Source organism: Trachurus japonicus, chromosome 21 (genome assembly GCF_045865225.1).
Source record: "Trachurus japonicus isolate A0001 chromosome 21, Traja_1.0".
NCBI lineage: Eukaryota > Metazoa > Chordata > Actinopteri > Carangiformes > Carangidae > Trachurus > Trachurus japonicus.
The window spans coordinates 24,143,179-24,168,717 of NC_140927.1; the positions used below are offsets into that span (position 1 = coordinate 24,143,179).

General features: G+C 41.7%; 2 protein-coding genes across 2 annotated transcripts; one reads left to right on the plus strand and one right to left on the minus strand.

Annotated features, from left to right (window-relative positions):
* The first annotated feature begins 3,399 nt into the window (after positions 1 to 3,399).
* On the plus strand, positions 3,400 to 6,624 carry fzd5 (frizzled class receptor 5). The gene has a single exon (XM_085765013.1). It carries the CDS (start codon positions 4,268 to 4,270, stop codon positions 6,011 to 6,013), a length of 1,746 nt encoding a protein of 581 aa, XP_085621139.1. The 5' UTR covers positions 3,400 to 4,267; the 3' UTR covers positions 6,014 to 6,624.
* Positions 6,625 to 9,574: 2,950 nt separating this feature from the next.
* On the minus strand, positions 9,575 to 24,273 carry ccnyl1 (cyclin Y-like 1). Its single transcript, XM_085765168.1, has 10 exons — positions 23,809 to 24,273; positions 21,694 to 21,768; positions 21,236 to 21,279; positions 20,380 to 20,480; positions 19,975 to 20,010; positions 19,809 to 19,860; positions 18,478 to 18,597; positions 17,042 to 17,208; positions 11,388 to 11,550; positions 9,575 to 11,231 (listed from the first exon to the last, which is right to left on the minus strand). Exons 1-10 carry the CDS (start codon positions 23,969 to 23,971, stop codon positions 11,115 to 11,117), a joined length of 1,038 nt encoding a protein of 345 aa, XP_085621294.1. The 5' UTR covers positions 23,972 to 24,273; the 3' UTR covers positions 9,575 to 11,114.
* Between the last annotated feature and the right edge of the window lie 1,266 nt (positions 24,274 to 25,539).

Sequence of the window (25,539 nt, forward strand, 5' to 3'; positions counted from 1 at the left end):
TCATTGTATCAGTCAATAAATATAAATGCCAACTTGTGTGTGTGTGTTTGTGTGTGTGTATCCTATGGTTACCTGATCGCCAGTGATGCAAGGTCACGTCTCCTCGTGTTCTTGTTCAAGTCTTAGTCAAACAGGCCTGGCACCTGGGAAAATCACCACAGGCAATCACATACATGTGTATTAGTATGAATCAGTGTGTGTGTGTGTGCGTGTGTGTGCGTATGTGTGTGGGGTTGTGTGTGTACATAAGGTATTGATGCCATCCAAGCTTTACACATGAACTCCTCGCTGTTTGCTCTCATTTATCAAAGTAACCTGAGTGGAGGTGAATCAGACCGAGAGAGACTTGTCTTGGCTGATATGTTGAGCACACACACCTTCACCACCACACACACACACACACACACACACACACACACACACACACACACACACACACACACACACACACACACACACACACACACACACATACAAACAAACACACCCCATGAGACCTTTGTCTCCCAGAGAGCGCTGTGACCTTTGTTCCCTGTGGGTTACGGCCGCATGCAGGAGTTTAGAGGCCGAGAGTCATCACATCTCAACTGATTGATATTTTTCCAATGGTGTTTTTGTGTGATTTTGTTGTGGTTCGACGTCGGTGCAGTCGCTCTGAAGCCGCCTCAAGCTTTACCTGCCAGCCTTTACTCATCTCCACACACATCAGTACATGCTATAAATCACTTCTGACTGGGAATTGAACCGTTGTACTGTATTTGTTCTGTGCCTGAAGCTCTTCGTATCAAATACTGTCTATAAACGGTTTGATCAGATCCATCGTCTTCTTCTCTACGTATCTGATCGAATATGACACAATTTATCTACATGATGTTCTTGTGCAGCTGCTTCTGTTCAGACATCGCAAAGTTGTGTTTTATGTTTGTCAAAGTTATAGAATAACAGTATTTTTCAGGTTGCTGCGGAAAATGTGAAAGTGTCGAAATGAAACTAGTAAAAAATTTAAATAATCTTTTATATAGAAGTGTTTTTTTCTTTGAAGGTTTACATATTACACTTCACACAGCTCAACCTTTCTGTACAACATACTGTACATTTACGTAGATACCACTCATGTTCAGATTCCCAGAAGGAGATTTACTGGATACAATAAACTACAGAGCGATAAGAGGCAGAGGAAGCAGCTGTCTGTCTGACAGCAGAGACAACAACAAGAGCAAATATTGTTGCAGGTTATCAGGGTTTTTTAGAAATGACAGCAGCGTTTAAAAGAGCTGCTTCAGTTTTTCATTCTGACTTCAGCGGCCTCACAAGGTTTGAAGACGTAACACAGAGATGACAGGTCTGACTGTAGTTTGTTTTTCACTCTAGATGCCTCATGCCTCATGAGCTGATTGTATTTATTTTACTGGAATTTGAAAACAGATGAGATCAGCCATACCAGCCCATCAAATTTAGATAAAAGATAATATAAATGTGTTAATTGATGTTTAATTACCTTCTTCCTCAACTTTTCTGTTGTAACAATCCTCCTCATTGTTGTTGTCTGTGGCTGTGGTTGGTAAATAAGTGTCTCGTCACTACTGCAAAGGAATGGCTTCTTGCTCACTAGAAGAAAAAACAGGTCCCTATGTAGCTTGGTGGGTGACGTCACTAATAAACTTCATTTAGAGAGAATAAAGATACAACTTTTTGGAAAAGGGTTCAGTATTTTGACAAATTTTGCACAACCTTCCTGTGCTCCCTTTTATATATAACAAAGAGAGAACGATGAAGAGCTTGACAGGATGAGTTTTGTTTTGTTCAAGAAAACGAAGCATAATGTCATCAGAATAAAGTGTAACATGTGGATATTTGTACACCTTTGTGTTGGATTTATATCAGCATGCTTGAATAGAAACGACATAGAATAGATGAAGGATGAAGATGACTGACTGACTGCACATGTTAATGACAAACTGAGGTCAGAGGTCAGTCAAAGGTCAAGGATGGTGAATGTAAACAAACTGCATATTAATGTTGCTCCATACAAGCTGAAGCTGAGCGTGTGTCGAGAAAGAAAGGAAAGTAGGATAATGGGAACGTGTTAGTAATAATAATTTAGACTGAAAAAAGAATGAGCAATAATAGAAATGAAAGATTATAAATACAAGAAATACAAACTGTGTGTGTGTGGTCGTTTGGTTGAGTTGTCAGTGGGTGGAGAGAGAGTTTATCCATCATCTGATACCTTCAAGCTCCCCTGGTAAAAGTCCTACCTCCTAATGCAGGAAGTCATAAATACAACTCACCGATGCGTTCAAGTGCTGTTGGTGTAGGAGATGATCACAACTCAGACTTCCGTGTCAAAAGCAGTTTCAGTGGCGTGGCTCTTTTTATTTATTTATTTTAGAAATGAGGTCTGATCCTGCTGCAGAATTAAAAGAAGTAGAGGATTAAAGAGACAAAACCAGGAAGTTCACACATTTTGAACTTTGTGCACTGTGTTTTAGTTAATGACAAACCCAGATTAGGACCGAGAGTTTAGGATTATCCTGCTGGAGAGCAGATGTTGAACTGAATTACAGTGTTTTTGTACAAACAACAAAAAACCACACAGGCTACAAACAAAAACAGAAAACTACTTCTGCATCAAAAGTCAAATCAAAGTACAAATTGTATCTAAAAAATAAGATATTCTTTACCAAAAAGTGCAATTATTCATTGAGTGGCCTTGCTGCTCACTTCACTGTGGTACAATGTGTTAAAAGTTATTTAATTGTAGATGGTTGAGTTTGACCTCATCTTGGCTAAATCTCTGAAAACCTTTGATAAAATAACTGGTCAATAAATGTATTGGATATCAACTGAGAAAATACTTAAAGGGCCAATGGGTGCCTCAGGAGAAATTGTCACAGGCCTATAATATAACATAAGACAAACATACATTTTTCTAGAGTAGATCTACTCAGTTACTTAATATGAATGACACCTGAAGTAAATAAATCACAGTGGTGCATTCAGGAGCACCACTGAAACTGCAATACACTGTATTATCTGTTATTTTTTATTTCAATTTAATTCATTTCTTATGAATAACTATACTGCTGTTTAGTTTTGTGATTTAATTCTACTTTAATCTCCTTCCATTGATTCCTAGTGTAGCCTATTTGCCTCATATGAACCACTTGATAGCTACACCTCTTTTTTTTCTTTTATTCCTGACACAGATCTAATAATTAAAATAACGTCTGGCCAAACACATCATATGCAGTGTCTTTAGAAATCGATTTATGTGCACAGCTTTTCATAAAACGTGGTTCACCACCTTATCCTGATGTTCATGTTCATCATGCTCCCTCCTCGTGGTTGGATTGTGACATTTCCGACACGCCTTGAACGCAGCAGTCCCTCAGCGTGATGAGGAGCCGCTGCAGCTCGGAGGGGACTTTATTCCGTCCTGGGGCTCGAGGGCTGCGGCCGCGCGCACCGCCGTACCGTCACTACGCACCCGGAGAAAGTTTCGACCCCAGAGGAGGAGAAGGAGAAGGAGAAGGAGGAAGAGGAGAAACACACACTTCGGACTAACACCGTGTTTTTCCACAGAAGCGACACTTAGGAAACTTTTTTATTATTTTTTAATAGGAAAAAAGAAAAAGGACAAACATGCGCCTGGAAGCTGTTTCCATGCAGCTGAGGGAATAAACCGACCCAGAGAGCTGAACTGGAGGACGTCAAGTGGATTTTATGCAGAGACCGGATCGGATCACTTTATCAAACTGTGATTTCTGATTTCTCTCACTCTCCCGGACTCATTTCACTCAGTTTCTTTTTTTTTTTTCATTTTTCTCTCCACCGGCTGTGATTCTCATGATGCGACTTTCCCCTGGTGTCGGAGCTGCGGACCAGTCGCTGCCGCCGCCGCCGCCGCTGCTGGTAAAAATGTTACTGGGCTGTTAAATTTATTGGGACGTGACCACCGGAGATGAACTTTCTCCATAATGATTGCGGGAGCACTGGTGAATGATTGACAGCAGAGAAGCTCGCCTTGTGCTCTGCTGTGTGGACCTGTATGGACTATGACTGGATTTTACTGCCAGGACTTCAACTTATTTTGAATATTTATATAGCCTATATATTTTAAAAAAAAAGAGACTTAAAGTTGATTTTTTTTGTCTCTGGCGAGAAGTTTTCATGCAGGATGAGCTCATGAAGTAAAAATAAGCACCTACTGTTTTTATTTCCTCGTCTTAATGACCCTGGATTATTCATTTCTATAACTATTTTAATGTTAATTTTCTATACTATGGCATCGACAGTGATGTTCCCGCGGCCCCTCGCGCTATTTCTGCTGTTGTTCTGGTTCGCCGGTCCCACGTTAGGAGCCTCCAAGGACCTGGTGTGCGAGCCCATCACCGTGCCCATGTGCAGGGGCATCGGCTACAACCTGACCTACATGCCCAACCAGTTCAACCACGACACGCAGGAGGAGGTGGGGCTGGAGGTGCACCAGTTCTGGCCCCTGGTCCGGATCCGCTGCTCCCCGGACCTGCTCTTCTTCCTGTGCAGCATGTACACCCCCATCTGCCTGCCGGACTACCGCAAGCCCCTTCCCCCCTGCCGCTCCGTGTGCGAACGGGCCAAACGCGGCTGCTCCCCCCTCATGAGCCAGTACGGCTTCGAGTGGCCGGAGAGGATGAGCTGCGAGCAGTTGCCCCAGTTGGGCGACGAGACCCTGTGCATGGACCAGAACAGCAGCGAGACCACCACCTTGGCGCCTCCCTTCCCCAAACCCACCACCAAAGGCCGCACCAGACCCCCGAGCCCCCACCAACAGTGCGATAGGGAGTGTCGCTGTCGAGACCCCCTGGTCCCCATCAAGAGGGAGTCCCACCCCCTCTATGGTCGGGTGCAAACCGGACCCCTCCCCAACTGCGCCCAACCCTGCCGCCAGCCGTACTTCTCCGCCGACGAACACACCTTCACCAGCTTCTGGATCGGACTGTGGTCGGTGCTGTGCTTCGTCTCCACCTTGACCACCGTGGCCACCTTCCTCATCGACATGGAGCGCTTCAAGTACCCGGAGAGGCCCATCATCTTCCTCGCCACCTGCTACCTCTTCGTCTCTCTGGGCTACATCATCCGCCTGGTGGCCGGTCACGAGCGAGTGGCCTGTGGCGCCAACAGCGGTGGCAACCAACCGCACATCCTGTACGACACCACCGGCCCGGCCCTGTGCACCATCGTCTTCTTGTTGGTGTACTTCTTCGGCATGGCGAGCTCCATCTGGTGGGTGGTTCTGTCCTTCACCTGGTTCCTGGCGGCGGGGATGAAGTGGGGCAGCGAAGCCATCGCCGGATACTCGCAGTATTTCCACCTGGCCGCCTGGCTCATCCCCAGCATCAAGTCCATCGTGGTTCTGGCTCTGAGCTCGGTGGACGGCGACCCCGTGGCTGGGATCTGCTACGTGGGGAACCAGAGTCTGGAGAACCTGCGGGGATTCGTGCTCGCGCCTCTCGTGGTGTACCTCTTCACCGGTTCGCTTTTCCTACTCGCCGGGTTCGTCTCTCTCTTCCGGATCAGGAGCATCATCAAGCAAGGCGGCACCAAGACGGACAAACTGGAGCGCCTCATGATCCGGATCGGGCTCTTCACGGTCCTGTACACCGTCCCCGCCACCATCGTGGTGGCCTGTCTGGTCTACGAGCAGCACTACCGGCCCGGCTGGGAGCGAGCGCTGGCCTGCTCCTGCCTGTCCGAGAGCCAGCGCTCAGGCCTGGGCCCGGACTACGCCGTCTTCATGCTCAAATACTTCATGTGCTTGGTGGTGGGCATCACCTCGGGAGTCTGGATATGGTCGGGAAAAACGCTGGAGACCTGGAGGAGATTCGTGGCCCGATGCTGCCCCTGCTGGCCGCAGAAAGCCACTGCGCCCCCCTCCATGTACAGCGAGGCCAGCACCGCTTTAACGGGACACACTGGGAGCGGGCTGACATCAGGGATCTATCACAAAGCTGCTCCATCCCATATATGAACTGACTTGTTGACAGTACGAGTATATACGTTTTCAAAGAGACTAGACTGATGTTCATACACAAGGACAAACATCTGCAGGACTGTGTGTTTGTGTATCTCCGAATATCAGCTTTAGTAAAAAATAAATAAAATAAAAAAGGGAAGAAAATAAAACAAATAACCTGGGTAATAAGAAGTTAAAGAATATTTAAAAACTGATTTTAAAACAACAGAAACTCCTTTTCTAAGCCACAGAGCTGAAACCGTTGACCAAACTGAGAAAACACCATCTACATGGCTCCATGATTAAAAAAAACACACACACACACACACATATTTCTTCCTTTCTGTTTATCCTGAGCACTGATAGAGATAAAGAAAAAAAACATATTTATTTATGTATATATTGTATAAATTTACTGTAAAAAACAAAGAAAGGAAAATTAGGTGTATAGTGTGATATGTTTAGTTTGTATCCAACCAATGCCACTGCCACAGACGAAGTGTAAAGACACCAGAGAGAGAAATCTTGTCTGTTTTGAATTGTATAAACTTGTACATATCAATGTTTGAGTGTGACTGTGAATGTGTTTTGTATGATTACAAACTGAAACGTCGCTGAGAAACTGTCTATTTAGTGTTTTTTTTATTTTAATTTTCTATCCTCAGACTTGGAAGCCATCTGGAAACCAAACAAAAACTTAATCCAGTCGTTCTGATGGACGACTCTAAAGCTCCGTCACTGGGTCACATCTTGAAGTCTGAAGTTTATTATTAAGGTGTGAACTAATAGTTGTGTTAATGTGGTGTGATGTGAACCAACCGACAGTCAGTGATCAGGTTAAAGCTGCAGGGTGAAACTGATCGTGGCCTTTAACCCCACCTGCTGGTTCACAGAGGAACTGCTCACACCAACGACTCCCCCTCCAGATTTACATGAGACCACAGACCCTCAGTTAAATAAGAGTTTGTATGAAAACCATCAAAAAAGGCAGCAATAACAGTAAAATATACAATTAGATTATTATTATGCATTATTAACAGCAACAAAAAAGACTTCTGCTTGCCTAAATTTTGATGCAACTTCCCTGGACTTCAGTTTGAGAACCATTGCTCTACTTTTCTAAAGATTTCATGTCCTAAACTGATGATGGAGGGAAACAGAAATGTGCAGACATCACAACAATGTAGCTTGATACATGCTAAGATAAAACCGATCTTACATTTGGACAATTGTAAGTTAGATTCATGTAATTTTAAAACAGGTTAAATTCTATATTTGATATTTGGTATATATGAAATACTTTGTCTTCTTGGATAGAAAGGATAATTATTTTAATTATATATTTTTTGCTCTACTTTCCAGTAATTTTTTTCTGCTTTTAATTAAAGAAATGAGGAAAAAAAAGAAGAAATTTAAATTGAATATTTTGATGGTTATGGACAATACGAACAATACGAACACTAGAACACTAGAGACTTCACCTCAGACATCATGTCTCATTATGTTTGAATTTATAACATCAATAACCACCTCTGCTGATTAATTAACCATTTAACATCTGAAGACTTTAATGATACTGCTGCTCACAACTAATAAACTGAACATGTAAATCTGTGCAGAGATATCGTACGTAACAACAAAGCTCCTCTCCATTGTCATTCTACACAACAACAAAACAATCTTCTCAGCAGGGATCTGTGGTCTAATGTGCATCGTCTATTTTTAGGGACCCTGACGACGGGATCTGAAGGAGCATCCTGTCGTCTCTCAGAGGTCACATCAAGTGTTTGTGTCGGGGGTTCAGGTGTTCATATCAGCAGTCTACTCTCTACGTAAACCTAAAGTGAAAATACAACAACAGCCACTGAATTACAAAACCAGAACGATCTGTGTATTAAACTGCATCTTATTTAAGCTTTTTGTCGTCTTCGTTCTCCCTCCCTGCTGTGTTTTGTGTTTTGTGATATTTGGCCAGTTGTGTTGTTGCTCTTCTTTTTTTTTTTTAGACTACTACTGTGTGTCCACCTGTTAGTTAACAGCTCTAATTTATTAGTCTGATTTGTGAATGAATGTGATGGTGCGAGTGTCTATGAATGAGGTCGACATCGAGGTTTGTTTGCTGGAGTGTAAATCTGCTTTCACACAGATAATGACTGAAAAAAAAAAAAATGTAGATTTCGATTCATATTGTGGAATTAAAAGTGAGTTGATCTCGAGCCTGGTGCACGTCTCATACACGTCTGTGTGTCTCTAATTATGCTATACAAGTGTTTGTTTTGACAACTGTGCTGCTCACATGCACAAGAATAAAGATGTGTGCACTGGTTTGTCAATTTAGATTTCAACTTCAGCTCAAATTCAACAAAATTTAAGTGATATTTGATAAATAACTGGGGTTAAAAGTAGAATTTTTGGGACACAATACATAAACCTTGTTCTTTAAATCAACATTCGTACCTGCTTCATGCAGAATGTGTTGCTGTTGACATCACACTGGTCGTCTATCGCTCGTTGCACCGTCCTCCATCTGTAAACAGCCTGACTGCAGCTTCACAGACCAGAATACAATGACAGTCATTCAAAAACACCTGCGATTCACTATAGAGATGAGTACATTTTATTCTTTTAATATATGTAATGGCCACTATGTTTATATAGAGTCATAATTTACAAACTAAGTATGAACTGAAAACTAAAACAATAAAAAAATAAATAGCACGAGTGTCAAGTATTAGCATAACAAGACGCTAATGCTCGTTTTTGGCCATTTTAACAAATTAAGTAAATGCCTAATAAAAAGGTCCATTAAATCATTTAATAATGTTCCTATTTAGGAGTCATCCACATAACCAGATATTAAAGCTTCACCTTCAAAGTCTCTGATAATTGCCAAATGAATATCTTCTCAGTGTTTATCTTCGTATTGTGACCCACCCTGTTTTCAGGCTGCATCAGTTTTATGAACGCTGCCCAAACAACTCAAGTGAGTTTAACTCAGTTACTACATTTCTACATGAGCTATATAATACTAATAATAAGTTTACTAATGGATGACCTTTGCAAAAAGAACAACAACTGTGTTTTATGGCCTTAATACAATGATAATTTGCATTAATCTGAGAGGAGAGGAACAGCAGTGAAACCTCTATTAGAGTCTGACCAATGTTATAACCACTTTCAATAAAACAAGGCACTGGAATATTTTTTAAATGACCAAATCAATAATGTAATACCAGTGGTTCCTTCATGATCTGTACTATTTAAAAATAATAGACAGAAGATAGCTTGTTTAGCTCTCATCATACTGATACTTTAAACTCATTTTACATCCTGTCGCACCATGCTGTAATCCATTTTGTTAGTGGAAAAAGCAGTTGTTGATGTAATGGCTTAATAGAAATCCTATTTTCCCTAAATATAAATGTCCTATTCACAAAAAAAAGAAGAAGAAAAAAAAAGGGATATTTCCTTTCTTATGGAGGTGGTTTTTGTTTCAGGTGAGGTGGCCAATTGTCTCTTGGTACTGGTCGTACACAAACTTCACACAACATAATCTGCAAAATACCACGACACACGTTTGATACACGATTAGTGTTTATTTAAAATACTCCATCTGCAAATGTTTCTTCTTTTTTTTCCAATTTAAAAACAAGACAAGTTTCACAACTAGTGGCCTACATAGTAAGCAAAAAGGAGGGGAGTATCCATCAGTCTCTTTTTTCCTCCCCTCGGTGTCTATGTAGTTCGTTCGATAGCTCTGGGACAAGCAGGGACTTGGTTATCTGTTGACCGTCTATCTGAGGCGGTGGGTCATGATGGGTGGGTGGGTGGTGGTAGTGGAGGGGTTGGGGGGGTTTGTGGGGCACAATACTGAGCCTGGACAGAGTGGACACGACTAAACATCAGTCGCTCTGTAGTAAAACTGATTATCTGTGAAGTCGGTTTTGTTTGTAGTGTATCTCATCTTGTCAGTGACACTGATCGTAGACTGGCACTCACACAAACACACACACACACACACACCAGACAACAGCTGTGTGTGTGTGTGTATTTCAGTCATCTCCTGTATAATATTTATAGTTTAATACTTCTCATCTGAGACATGCTGGATGCTAAATCCAAAATGGGTGGATGAACAGAAAGCAACACCACTGGTAAGAACAGTAAACACGTTTTGACTTAAACACTTTCCAGAGTCACTGGTGGCGTTCGCTCTAATTTACACGACGAGCGTTTCCTTCTTTTTTGTTTTTGTGGTGCCTGTTGAGAAGAAGTCGTCTGGTGCGGCTCTATCTTTCTGTTTGTCAACAACAAAATCACACGACTAGACCAAAACCAGCAGGAACACGGCTCGTGTGTGTGTGTGTAGCCATGTAGCTCCTGTACGGTCATTACCATTAACACACACACGCATGCTGTAGTTCAGTTTGAGTCGGTCCAACACACACACACACACACACACTGCCCTGCTGCCGGAAAAACTAACAACAACAAATCTACTGGTAAAAAAGTCCAACTAACGTAGTTTCCTACTGGTTGAGGAAGGTTTTTAATAAAAACTAGAGCTGCTTCAGGAGATCCCGAAGCCTTTACACTTATTAAATTATAGAAGTTACTCAGTTATAATTTGTTTTTTTGGCACGAACCAATCGCCTTGGGCCTGAGAGCCACAGACAGAGAAGGAAGTCAGAACATATCTCCATGGACTGACGCTGGTTTTGGTCTTTTCGTGTGATTATGTGAACAACAGAATAAAGTCTAACACCTGTTTCGTTCTTTAAGGCCGTGTGAAATAAAAATTAAAAAGAGACAGATCGAGTCCTGTTCAACTCTTGTTCAACTGTGGAAGTGGGAAATAAGAAATAAATAAGGGATTTGTAAAAAAAACAACAAAAAAAACAACGGTAAAATCTTTTTTTAGGATTCACAATCATGCAGCTCTACAGCTGTAAATGCAAATGAGCGTTTTGGGCCGGTCATACAGTAGCGCCTGGAGCCCGACTCGACTGCCTGGTGCGGCCGGGTCGACCCTGTGAGGTCGGCCGTGTTCGTCTGGCGCTTTGCTGTGGATTAGCTGGGGCTTTGGGAATCAGAGGGCAGGTGGCGGCGGTCTGGCCTACGACAGCACAGCGTTGGAGCGTCTTATACCTATCAGGTTGTCTGCGCTGAACGATCGTCTCATCGCTGCTCGGCTCAGGTCCTTATACTTGTCCTCACAGAGTCTTGAAATGGCCTGGATGAAAAAAAAAACAACACAAACACACTTAGTGAAATGTTCTCTGAAGAAATAAACACAACATTTTAAAATCAGGTGTTTTAAATGTCAAACACTTGGGGTAAATATCACAGATTAAGTGTAATGAGACAAACCAACAAAAGGTCTGATCACCTCTAGTTTCTGGGCACGCTGGTTGTTGAGAGGCTCCAGAGGGAAGCTGAGGTTGTTGTCGTCCGCCAGCTGCCGCAGATCAAAGTAGTACTTGGCATAGACACTGGCTGGCACGTTGATATTGAACTGGAGAAGTTCCAGGAAGTGACGCTCCATCTCGTTCCTGGAGGGCAGACAAACACCTGAGGGTTATTTCACACAACCACGACTCCCGAACAGAGACTTAACTCTGCTCTAAAACTTCAGCTGAGGGAGCTCCACTATGTAAAAGTGTAACAGAGGAGGCGTCCAGTGAAAAATACAAGAGACTCAGGGACATACTGATTAATACACAATATTTAGGGTTCACAAATTAACCAATAACATTTAGGAACCATTTCATAAATATGAGGAGAAAAGGAAAAGCCTGGAGTGAAATAATGCAGAAATTTGACTTCTCTTTAACTGTATAAACATACGACTCAGAGTTTATCAACTATTTTGGTTTAAAGGTCCAGTGTGTAATATTTGTCAAGGTTTATTGACAAAATCTGAATATACTACCGATTGAAAACAAACGGATTTTATACAAATATCATAGCCTTATAATTCTTCTTTTATATACACATATAGCAAGGGTCTTGCTTAGAGAGTGTCGCCATCTGGCGCCGCCATGTTTGCACGGAATGGAAAATCCAGCCAACCAGAGAGCACGTTTCAAGCCAGTTAAAAGAAGACAAATGTATGTAGGTGAAGGTGTATGTGAGGGAAAAAAGAGAGAGAGAGAGAGAAAAAAAAAAAGATCAGACATATGTGATTGTCTGAAATTTTGGAAACTGTGATGAATGTTCTCTGTCTTCAGAGCTGTAGTACCTGCATTGGTAGTTCCTTTACTGGTCCAGTAAATAGCCTTAGTAAAAGGAGCTAAAAACTGGGGAGCTAACAAGTTTCATGTTCATAAATAAACAATACAATCATTTAATACATAAATAATAGATTCAGAATGCCAGATGTCACTGTTTTCCCCTCTTTTTACACACTGGACCTTTAATTTACTGTTTTCTTTACGCCCTCGGTGTGAATCAATAAAATATTTCATGTCAGATAAATACAACTAAGATCCTCAGAAACATCCAAGACCATGAAGGAGCGTCCGTCCATCTATTCGACCCAGCTTCTCATTCATCGAAAAGAGCAACAGGTGAGTCTAAATCAAATGTTGCAAATAAATTCTCTTAGTTCAAGTTTTTCTCGTCACCCATGATGATTTTCTATTAAACAATCTTCTTTCTTCTGTAGCTCAATTCTTTTTTCTTTAAAAATAAAAACAATCACAAATGATAATCGATCATCACTCAAGGTAATTACGATTAAAATCCCACTAGACTAGAGAAGAAATTAAAAAGTGCATCATGTCAGAGGGGGAGGACGACTACGACTGCTCAGCTCATAAGAAGGAACATGAATGAGAGTGTGTGTGTTTGTTTGCATGTGTGTTTTGATCAGTCAGGATACAGAGTGTGAATGGTCGACGGCTGTTTCTATTTTTATTTCAACAGTTTTCTTCATCTGTGATTTTTGATCTGAGCAGCATGAGGGAAAAAAACACAGATGTGCTTTTACCCACTAATACACATTCAACATTAAAAGTACGTTGCAAACGTCTCTCACACGCAAACACACACACACCAAAGTTAATGCAACATCTCTGTGCGATCACCCAGCTGGAGCATCACAGCTCTACAACCTCCATCAGCCTTCTTCCTCCTCCTCCTCCTCCTCCTCCTCCTCCTCCTCCTCATCGTCATCATCACAGCTATGAGAAAAGCTAAGGGAGGTGGTCGCCAAGGAGACAGCATCCAGGATGCTTTGTTGGTCAGTAAAGGTGGTACGAGTGAGCGCGCAAGTGTGTGTGTGTGTGTGTGTGTGTGTGTGTGTGTGATGTCTGGTCTCCCAGGGCAACTAATGGAGTGGGCGAGAGCCTGGGCCATTATGTAGAAGCAGTAGAGAGCACTTGAGACCCTCCCCTCCATTTCTCTCTCTACTCTTCTTGCCATCCCTCCATCCCATCCCGGGCCCGACCAGGCAGCCGCACAAAGACACTTCAGTGGCAGCAATGAAAACAGAGCCGGGAGTGTGTAGGTCAGACGTACGTTATGCGAGAGGAGAGGGAGGAAGTCGGAGAGGAGGCATGGGGGCTCGCAGACAGAGCAGACACATGCAGACGGCGCTTGCACCTTTTCAAATCACAAAGAAAAAAGGAGGCACTTTCAACCTCACACACACACACACAAACACAGACACACACAGGAAAACCAATTGAAGGAAATAAAACCTCCGTGCTCCAAGTGCAGCCCCTGCCCTCTTCACCAGCCTATAGACCGAGACACAGCTTCCATCTATCCCAGCACACCATCGCTACCGCTGCTGCTCTCCGAGTTAGTGATGTCACAATTATAGATCTTCTTGGTACGATTATTGTCAGAGAAATAATCATGACTATCACAATTATTATATGAAATAATTTTACAACACTATGAATGGGAATCTGTTGTCATGTGTGTCTATATGTATGTAAACGGGGATGGAAATGTAAAAGCTATGCTTCATCCATCACCTTTTCAAGCCAGGTATTGTTATTTTCTAACTGTACTGTTACTGTATTGATATGTTAGTGTTTATTGTTTGGTTGTTCTTGCTCTGTTAACGGTCTTGTTGAATTGTGTCTACTGTGGTCTGGTTTAAAATAAACTAAAATATGTATATGCCATAAGAGAACTTAATATGAAAAGAATTTAATCATGGGGAACACATACATATGTAAATGTGGGAAACTAGGTAGGGTGCGGGGTTTTCTGTGTGGGTGTATAAATGCGGGAATGTATGTACATGTATGGTTGAGGATACACTCCTGTGGTCCTTTTTGATGTCACGTTTGTATCTATCTATCTATCCATCTATCTTTAAAGTATCTATTGATATAGGACCAATTACTAATCCTTCAGAGGAAATGTTTGAAATATTCGAAATATTTGAAGCCCCCCCCTTACGAATGATGCGCTAACATTTAAATTCCTACCAGTTCAGTAAACGCGGTTGTTGGGTACCTTTGCTTTCGTTTTGTGCGTGTTGCGTTGATCTGCCGACATGGTTCCGACTACATCTTTTTGCAAAGTGACGGTATTTAGGAACCTTTACGATTAAATAATTGTGGCGTTTAACACCGCGATTTACTTATCGTGACATCCCTACTCCAAGTGCATCTTTGTTGTTGTTTTTCTTGTTACTGTGTCGGGGAGGAAACATGAAGTCTCGTAACTCTGATGTATTTGTTAGAGAATCTGTTTGGAGCTCAGAAAACAAAATACTCACAGCAGCAAAAATTCAAGACGCAGCAAGAAACAACACCCGAACATCTGTTTTTCTTTTTCTTTTTTTGGAGTTTGTTTTTAAAAGGACAATTAAACAAACCCGGCGTATTGAGATTTCTAGGTCATTACTTCACTTTGTATCCAGATCTGGTTTGGTGGAGCCTGCAGGGTCTTCCTAATCCTGACCACATCCTCCAGAACCCACTGAGGGATCCCACTGTCTTCCCAGTAAAGATGCAGCACGTAAAACCTCTGGTATGGAGTTCCCTTCCTCGGACACATCTGCATTTATCCAGTAGATACTGAACTGAACTGAACCGCCTGAATTTGTTGTTACCCATCGAGAAACATGGACGGTGGTTTGACTCTGAACTTTTACCAGATCCAGACGGGACGCAGTGAAACAGGAAAACTAATTTAGGATTCTCTTATCTGTGATCTAATGCTCCAAACCAGCACAAACTTTCTCCTAACTCACCACGGAAAATCTTGCTCTTTTCCAAAAAACACCACCACAGAGGAGATGGTGAAGAAGCCACTGAACTCCCTCAGACTAACCACCGCTCACATACTTTACTAATGTCAGATTACAGCAGCATGATGTGACCAACCACCACATTTGCAACTTTTCCAAAATCGATGATACAAACACCCACATCCAGTCAACTGTGTGGAGATGAGAAAAGAAAGCGAGGTTTGAAAATCTGGGATGTGCAATAACACTGGTCAACATTACAATAATGATATGACTAGTGTGCAGCTCTGTTGAATTGCAAACTGTTTTTTAAAGGAGAATTCTGGTCATTTTCTAAGTAATGCCAGAGAGAGTTGTTCTATATTTTATATGTAACTGCCTAGAAGGACTTTGGTAACGCTCTACAGCTCTAGGTCGCCGAGTGTGACCACAGGAAAAAATCGGAGAAAAATATGTGCAGACCGGACCTAGCTCTCCTCCTGCTAGCTGCGCTACACTACAGTTAAACAGTGAAGTAACGGGGGCAGTTCTTCTAACCGCGACTTTGACCTCTATATAATGCTCAAAATATCACTACACATGCTTTGCAACACCCACCAGTTCCTCACCACTGAGTGTGACTAACTCTGTTAATATCACGTACCTCCGTTTACTCTAGCTTCCTGGGTAAACCTCACTAGTTGACTGTTGAGCTTGAGACTGTTTCCATATCAACAAAGACAAAATGTGAGGAAAACATGGATTTAGCAGGAAAAAAAAAGATTTTGGTGTGTGACTCTTTTGCAGGGTGTTCACTGCACATGTTTGTATCACAACGGCGATGAAAATACAATTCAACAGAGTGGCTCATCTGGTGTAGTGTGTACCACATTGAAATATCTCACTTTACTACAATAATAGAGGCAAAAAGTGTCCAAAAAATATCTTTTAGAATAAAATATGTGATTCATCAGTCAACAGTGCAGCACTCTGAGGAGTGTGCACCATTATTTTTAAACAGTCTGCTCTCTGTCTGACAACCAGCTTCTCTCTCTCTCTGCCTTTCAGTGTGGCCATTCAGCCCCAACTCTGACCTCAACCGGTTCAACACTTGGGTGCAAAACACTGCAGTGTGCACTGGCTGGAGTTTATGGTGACGCCGTCGTTGCCAAACACTAAATCATCAGCACAAGTACAGATGCAACCTGAGACTCTGTTAATGACGATGGCAGCTCTAACCAGGGGTCGCTGGACACAAAAACCACAGTCACATGTGCAACAAATGGCTACTGGGCCAAGAAATATCACTGCATTCAGAGTTTCTGTTTGTATTGGTTCAACTTGTGAACTGCTGCATGACCATCAGGATCATAGAGGCTGTATCTGAGGCCACTGAATAATTCACCTCTCCACCAGTGCTGTTTATTGTCTCTCTGGGAAAATAAACAATGTTAATGATGGGAGTTAAAAGATTGATGCCTTTATTATTAACCGTCTCTTGTTCATTGCCTTCTTTTTAAAGCCTCAACCTGTTCTAGTTTGCTGTAATAACAGATCAGACTCGGTGCCAGCCTGTGGTGCGGTTGAGAGTTTGTTTTGTTGCACCTGTAGAAACGCTGAGAAGCTAAAACACCACGTATCAACAAAGTCATATCATGGTTCAATGGCTACAACCAAAACTAGAATGAAAGGAGTAAATTGTTTAAAAAAAAAAACCTAATTCCAGGAAGTGTCATTCATATAGTGACATATTTTTTTTGTACAGACTGAGAACGAGGCTGGTGGAGACGGTTTCTCTGGTTTCACTTCCCCGGTCACAGTTTGTTCTTCTCATATAAAAAGCCACTCACATGTCCTCCACAGTGATGTCTTTAAGGATCTGGCAGTAGTCGACGTTCCACACGGCCTGGTCATCCCAGACTTTGGAGGCCAACAAGATGGCTCCAAGGACGATGCGCTTCCAGTTGGCGGGGCAGATATCCAGCTCGGCATAGGTCAGCAGCCGCTCCAAGTACACCTTGAGAAAAACAAAATATTTACTGGAGACCGACTTCATGATTTCCTAAATACGCACTAGGTGTAGAAAATCCCCACCTCCTAATCCGGAACCAGTCTATTCCCACACCCAGTCATATTTTACACTAGGGTTCCCACTCTTTCCGACATATTCAGCTGCTACAGTCTGACAGACCTGTCATTACACTGTACACTAATACATCCTCCGTCCCATTCATGCTTTGGAGAAGTCTTACATACATTTAACCATTTAGTTTCAGTTTGTTCCTCTCCACCACAGCAGTCTGGTTTAAAGAAGTGCAGTCTATGGCTCTAACTTATCTATGAAATAATCTCTTACATGCTTAGAAGTTATGACAAATTTATCATAGAACACATACATGCTGTTTTTGTTTTTAAACCACTCTGCTGTCACTAAGCAGAGATAACTCTCATGCTCACGGCCCAATACTGGAAACACTCATCAACTCACAGTCTCTAGTTTTCTCAATAGGCACTTTTTTGGAAAAGAAATCCTTCGTGGCGTCTGAAAAGTCAACTAGACCTCTGGTAGCTGATGTCACCATGTGATAAATAATTTTCCAAGATAATTCAAGCTTTTCCAAGACATTTGTCTTTTTTTTCTAATTTTCCACATGTTTTTCCATAACGTGGGAACCCTGATACAACCTAAAACAGCACAGCCAACTGGTCAGTTTCATTTGACACTCAGCTGTTTTACACCTATCCTACCCATAAACATTCGCTCATTCATCAATAAAACAACTTTAAATCTTGTGAATGGTCACATGATTTGCAAGTGATGGTGAACTTACATTTTTCTTTTAAATTCTCCTGTTTATATGGCGGCTGGTGCCTTTTTTTTGAGACATAATTATATTTAAGTGTTGGCTACCAAGAAAATCAAGCCATTAATATAAATAATATTGAGGATCGACAACAAACATTTGCTTAAGTTTTTCTGGACTTGATTCTTGTGAGATTTTACAGTTTGAGAAATTAGTTTTGGAGTTTACTAGTAAACAAATAAGTTTTGTTAGATAAAATATTCCTGCGCAAAACAGTTTCAGAATCCTTGAGGGCTAACACGCATGTAATAATGATAGTGATAATCACAAGCAAATTGACAGTTGAGCAATATGAAAAGAGTCCGTGTTATTTGACACATCTTTGCTGCCCTCTGGTGACCAGTGAATCTAACATCACACATGATTAATCTCTCTAAAACATTAAAAGACAAGAGTTTGTGAACGCTGGTGAATCGTCTTACCAGTGTGACGATGGCACATTCTGCAGTGAGCTGTGCAGCGCTGAAGAGCGTCCTGACGAAGCGGTAGATCAGTTTGTGTTCTGGGTCGACACGGGAGTAGTCGTCTGGCACTGGCTCTCTCTGCGTGGGACGAACACACACACACACACACACACGTACGTCTGAGAGATTAAGCAGGTATGAGGTGAGGAGCCTCGTAGTTGTCGGACAGGTGGCTGGACAGGCTGCCAGGACTAAGACACAGAGCGAGCGAGCAGTGATTCACACCTTCAGGCAGTTTACAGACACCAGTTAACCAAACCTGAGCGTGGGAGGAAACTGGAGAACCTGAAGGAACAATACCATAGTTTCTGCTTTTAAAACTCTGGAGGAAACTGATCAAAAGTATTTGCCTTACAGCAGATTTGACACCACTGCTGCATAGTTAAGTATAAAAGACTTCTCCACCACTCTGGAAACATGCAACAATCAAAATGACAGACGACAGAAAACTGACAAACCAACGCCCAAACACTGAGGCTGTGAGCAGACGTTTAATTGTTTTGTTTGCGTGTTACTTTTGTTTTCATTTTTAAGTCCATGTAATAACGTTGTACTGTCATCTTCAGTTTGGAGTGGCCCTCTGAAATCGATGCCAAGAGGTTTGGCACCCTCACTGTGGAACGACGCCACTTGTGCCTCTTTATAAACGGTTTCCATTTAGATGTAGACTCAAGATTAAAAATCTGCCAATGAAGACGAGACACTAACAATTTTTTCCTTGTTCTTTCCTCCCCCTTCCTTTTTTGTGTCTGTTTTAATGATTCATTGCTCTTCATCTTTTTTTTTTCTCCCTTGAACTCTTGACAGGGAGACGCAGCTGGACCCAGACACGGCGCTGGAGGATTTCTGTTTGAAGCATGAGGAGGTTTAATTCCCACTTCACAGACTAAAGATTTGTATTGGACATGTGATCTGATAGAAAAATTAAACCTCAGCAACAGGAGATTTTCATTTTAATGAATGTCTAAAACTGTTGACCATTTACTTTTATTTTTACTCTGGCCTAACAGACATGCTGATGGTTTTTTCGGGTCGGCCTTTCAGCAGACAACAAATGTTTATACAAAGAATGAAACTGGTTTTTCTTGCTGTGACCATTCATACCATTCACCTGAGGCGGCTCCGGTTTAGGTCAAAACCTTGACTCTGAATAGTTGGTATGAACAGAGGAATGATCACAGCAACCAAGAACCATCTCATCGATGACTCATTCATTGATGAAACGGCTGGAGGAGGGAGGACTGTCTGCTTCGTTATCGTCTTTGTGTGAATGTCTACAGCATACTCACTGATAAGGGGTGCAACTTCTCATCAAAGATGTCCAGTGACTTGTCTGAGTCCCTGAACAACAAACAACACAAATCTGTTCAGACACTTCTGCATACATGCCAAGTTTTAGCAACATAAAGTGCCATTTATTACATAGTGAAGATCAAATTCAGCAGGTAAACTCACCTGTTTTTGATGTGGTAGTATATTGCTAATGTGACACTGGGGAGTAAAAATGAGGAAAAAAAGACAAATTCATTAGTTTTCTGTCATGAGGCTTAAATAAAAACAACATCAGTGGGTTAATAGTGCATGTGTGTGTTTTTATGAGCTTATGGTGTAACAGAACATTTGCACACATTAAGCAAAGAGGTTAACACACACTGAGATAATCCTGATGAAATGTGATTATCCAGATTTGCTTAAATAATGTGATAATAAATTAGGTGTAAGAGCATCTGTTTCAGCCACGCATCCATTAAGTAATATTTTAAGGATTAACACGCTGTGATGCAACAGGAGGATTTTCTCATGTGATATTTGAGCGACTCTGTATTGTGCGTCTGTGTCCCTTGAGTTCAGTTCTCTCACCATTTTATTGTGCTTTTGAGGTTTGGCTGGCTGACGGTGCTGTCGTCTATGAAGATTGTGGAACAGGAGCTGTATTTCTTCGACAGTGGACCAGGAGAAACCTTGACGAGACATTCAAAAAATCACACAATAAACAACTTGGGACATAGCTGCATTTCTTCAGACAGGTGCCAATGTTTTTGAACAGATGCCCACACCTCCATTTTTTTCTTAAGTTATTAAAAGATTCTTTGCTCATTGACAGCTGCTTGAACCAGACGATCAAAGCATTGTGGGTAGGATTATAAATAGGGGAAAGTCATCCTTTGTGCCCTCGAGCAAGTAAAAATCCACAAAGCATGACCAGACAACAATAAACAAGGGAGATCTATGAGGTGCTGTAATTTATATAAGAAATTAAGATTAAAAAAGATTTACTATTGGAGTATGAACTGATATTTTGTGATTCCTTCAGTAAAATATGCAAAGATTTATAATGTATTCGCTGCATCTTGTTTTTGCTGCTCTTTCTGCCTTTGTAACTACATTGATCTAAAAACCACAAGCTCATCAATGTGCTGCTGGGATGTGTAGTACATCTTTGAGAAGAGGCTCTTTCCCAATTAAGTGCAATATTGATGTTGAACTTTCAACTTGTGTTAAGATGTGGAGGTTTTCTATCGACTGACTGTCTTCATGCTCTATGGCTTCGTCTCCTAGAGAGGAATTTACAGAGGGTGCTGTTATCAGTTCCCCCTGATTTCATACAAAACTGGGTAAATGTCCAGATTTCACATAGAAACACACTATCAAAGGATCAATTAATTCATAAAAAATTCACATAAAATCAGTACAGTAATCAGATTTAGACACTTACATGACTGATATGATTTATGTGGTTGCTTTTCCTCTTGTCTCGTACTGTAAAGGAAGAGAAATGTTCAACAAAGTCAAGCAAGAAGCTGGAATCAGTGTTCAGCCCGTAATACTGAGAAGGAAACATGAAATGTTTCTGTGACTGTTGCTGCTGACGAAAGACTTCTACAGCAGTCTGACTAGTATTCAAAATAACTGTCTTAATCACTAATTTACTATTATTAGAATATATAGAAATCCCCTTGGCTTCAGTGGATGTACGAGCTAATTAATAATACTGTAACTAAAAAACAGGACCATGGGTTAAAATTAGACAACTGAAATTAACACTCAACAGACACACCTACAGAATAACACTTCAAGCTGCAAAAAATATTTCTCAAAATGAAATCTGTGATTTTACAGAAGATGGTTAATATGAATCACTGCTGTGTGTGTGTGTGTGTTAGGATTGCTCACCGTCTGTCTGAGACTTGCTGAGGAAGATGGTGCTCGCTCGGGCGTGGTCTGATGGGTTCGACTCCAAGGCCAGCTCTGATAAGACAAAAAGGTGTGTCAATGCATTATACTGACAGATCAGTCACGAATCTATCTCACGAGGAACTGGGAGTGGGCTACTTAACTCTGACCGCTGATTAGTGATGAAACCCATGAGATTCAGGGAGATTAAAGTATGTTTTATTGAACATTTTGCAAAGTACACACTGCTGTGTAGCTGACCAAAATGAAGAAATATTGCAACACGAGTGTCAGGACCCATTTGTGAACCAATCTGACAACAAAAAAAACCTCCAGGACAAACAGGAAGTGAAGGTTCCTGCAACACAGATTTGAACGCCAGAGGAGAGAATGGGAGGCTGAGGACTGGGAAAGATTTGACACCAAACAGGACTTGAACCAAATATTAACATATAGACCGACTGACTGACTGCTGGACTGTGGTTTAAAAATGGCTGCATTTCCTCAACTGTTCACTTTCTGCTAAAAGCCCATAATGACCATAATGCAATTAGCCTGGGTTTGGGGAAAAAGCAGCCAAACATGTGTCTCATTCTAATGAACATCTCACTATCATCATCACTGCTTCCACAAGAAACAGAAATGGGAGATAAACAGGGAAATGCATGATTTAACCCAACGTTTTCATCATCCTATAGACAACTGTATTCAAATATGAATAGATTGCACAAAACAAAAACTGGGTAACCTTGCATCATTTTTTTAACACTACTTTTGGTGATATAAAAACTACAATAATATAAACAGCATTTAACCTGTGTGCAATCTTGAAAAAATTAAAACCTGATAATGTACTAACTATTTATGGATAGAGACACTTTACAGCTAGAGATGTAAATTCAAGTAACACCGAGACTGCGCTGCTTTATGCACAACCCTGACCTACAAAATTGTACTCTTCATCCAGATCAGTGCACACATGCACATTATATAAAAAAGACAGGGGATTAAGCGATGGCAGCATTTGTAGCGGCAAGAGGAGACGTGAGGAATGTAGGGAGGTCTGCTGGACTGTTTCTGACCCTCACCCTGCCAACAGCTGGTCTCACCAAACTGCACTCATCATGCACTGTAGTCCACAATAACATGAATGGAATGAACGCCGCACGACCGGGAGCCAATGAGGAGCGGCGACACGAGTGCAAATCTGAGCTCAGTCCTACATCTGAGATGCTCTCCTAATCAGGGGCCTGTATCACAGCATGAACGCGGCACGCAAGGAATGACCCCTCGCCATTCCTACTTTATTTCTCCCCAGTCCTACCCCAGTGAGTTGGTAAAAGAATCTGTAATAACATTGATCGACTTGTTTTCGCTGCTAATTTGTGAACGGCTTACGTAGAGGAAAGAGGATGCATGTGTTGTTTTCATTCCTAATGTCTTGACTTGGTAATTTGACACCGGTGGGATCAATATGATGCAGTGTCCAGTTTTAAAGAGTGCCAAGAATGTCATCATCATCACGTCCACCACCACCACCATCACCAATGCAGTGCTGGCAGTAAACAAGTCTGGCAACTTACAGTAGCAGAAGAGGGTGCATTCTGGGTGATAGATAAATAGATAGATAGCAAAGCTCCAGACTGAGTGTGCAAGTACATTTTTCAGCTACTTGCGCATGTGCAACCAGCAAATTTGACAGTTGTTTTTAAAAAACACTGCTGAAATGTGGAAAGGACGACTCTACGAATCTGGAAACTGTCATTACAGGTGTCAGGCCAATGTGTGTGAAGATCATGAATGAAAAGGACATTTTTGGAGTCTATTTATGCTGTGCACAGCCTAAAATTTTACATTATGGGTCACTGTGCTCCTAGTAAAAAAAAGTTAGTCTGGAGCCCTGGATAGATAGATAGATTAGACACAAAGTAACTGAGTGTATGTGCACATGTGTAGGGTGGATAAACTTAATTTGTGAGTCACATGAAGTTCTTCCCTCACTGGGACAATAACTGGATTAATGAGGCACCTCCCTGTTAACAAACACAACATACACAATTGTACAATCTGGGCTCTTATATGTTCAATCACCACAAGTTAAGACATCTAACTCACCATCAGGGACCTCTCTGTCGCTGATGTGCTGCAGGTAGGGCACCGTGTTGTCATCGCTCACTTCGGTGCTGGTCTGCAGCTCCTCCAGCCGCTCCGCCGGTTGTCTTGAAGGTAGTTTGGGGCTCGACTCCGGAGAGACGCAGCATGACACCGTGTTTCCCATTGCAAAAACCGTGTGTGTGTGTGTGTGTGTGTGTAAGCTTCACGCTATTGCCACAAGTCCAAGTTATGTAGTGCAAAAAAATGTGTAGTTGTAGCTAAAAGTCAGCTCCCTCCCCCCCGAAGCCTCATAAACAAAACATCATCGCAGCTTGAGTCAGTGTTAACACCGCCGCACTATCTCTGTGCATTTGTGGGTGTCGTGTTTAGTTTGTTCAAGGAAATTAGAGTCGTTTTTTTTTTTTATAGCAACAGTCTTTGTTTTTCTTCTTTTGAATTAACAGCGAGCGGCTGTTAGTTAAATCCCAGTGGTCGCCAATTCATTCATTCGTTCGTTCATTCATTCATTCATTCAACATGCCAGAGTTTCACTGCTAGGTAGCTAGCTAACTAGTTTTACTTTCTTCCACTCCGCATTAATTAATCCCACTTCCGGTCGTCACTTAAAACACAGTTGACTCAAACAACAATAAATGCGTTACGACTCCAAAGTGATACATTCTGGCAGATACATCGTTACGAACACTTTCCAAACAAATCCCGCAGACGTCCTCTTGTTGCACTCGGCCTGCCCCGGTGTGTCGCCAAATCGAGGCCGAGGCTTCGGAGGCCTCCGGTAGAAAACCAATGTAAAAAATGAGAAAGAAAAAAAATCCAACAGTGTATGTGAGAGTTTCTTAGTTAGACCTTCTCCTGGTTCATCGTTAGACACCCAACTCTGGAAGCTGGTCCGGACTCCTCCTCCATTGGTGCCTACACCCCGTCAGATTTGTGCTGGATGTCCTGCTCCTCTTCGCCTTCGCCTTCGCCGCCGCCACCGCCGCCATCTGTTGCCGGAGCTCACAAACGGCACTACTTGGCACCGCGGAGACGTTGTAGCCCCGCCCACCGAGGGATTCCATTCACTCCCATTGGCTGAAACCCCAAAACGACGAGTTCTTGAAGCCGCTGATTGGTTGAAGCAGCTGCCTGTCGGAGAAAGGATTTAGTAAACCCGATGAAATGTATTTACAACGCTGCTATTTTTGTAGCGTCACCGATCCACACCCTTTTTTGACAGTGAAAACTGAAGCCGGTTTTCTTATTGCACCACTGAGCCGTCAATCAATGCATCTATCTTCATTCATCAATATACGAACGGGGGAGACAGTAGTTGATAAAGTATTAATATTCACTTGCTCTTGAAATAGTTCAAAATAGATAGATAGATAGATAGATAGATAGATAGATAGATAGATAGATAGATAGATAGATAGATAGATAGAATTTGATTGAAAAAAAAAGTTTCGGTGTCTTGCAAAGTCATGTTTAATATATATATATACGTATATTTATAATTTTTATATTATACAACCTTTACAGTTTAAAGTTGAACTTAGGATAGCTGTTACAGCATGATACTTTTCTGAACCATTGAGCTCCATTCAGCAGTGTTGAATATTACACTACATTAAGTCAAATGCTTTTAAATTGAATTGCATTATGGACATATATATATATATATATTTTTTTTAAATTATTTATCAATCCCATTTATGCTGGTATTAAATAACATCTCCTTGTATAATGCAA

What these genes read in the sequence shown, in the direction of transcription:
- fzd5 (XM_085765013.1), top strand. Translation starts at nt 4,268, where the DNA reads ATGTTAATTTTCTATACTATGGCATCGACAGTGATGTTCCCGCGGCCC.
- ccnyl1 (XM_085765168.1), bottom strand. Translation starts at nt 23,971, where the DNA reads ATGGGAAACACGGTGTCATGCTGCGTCTCTCCGGAGTCGAGCCCCAAA. An exon ending in AGAAGTTGCACCCCTTATCA is followed by an intron (nt 18,598 to 19,808) that starts GTGAGTATGCTG and finishes CGTCCCACGCAG; the next exon opens with AGAGAGCCAGTGCCAGACGA. An exon ending in AGCGTGCCCAGAAACTAGAG is followed by an intron (nt 11,232 to 11,387) that starts GTGATCAGACCT and finishes TTTTTCATCCAG; the next exon opens with GCCATTTCAAGACTCTGTGA.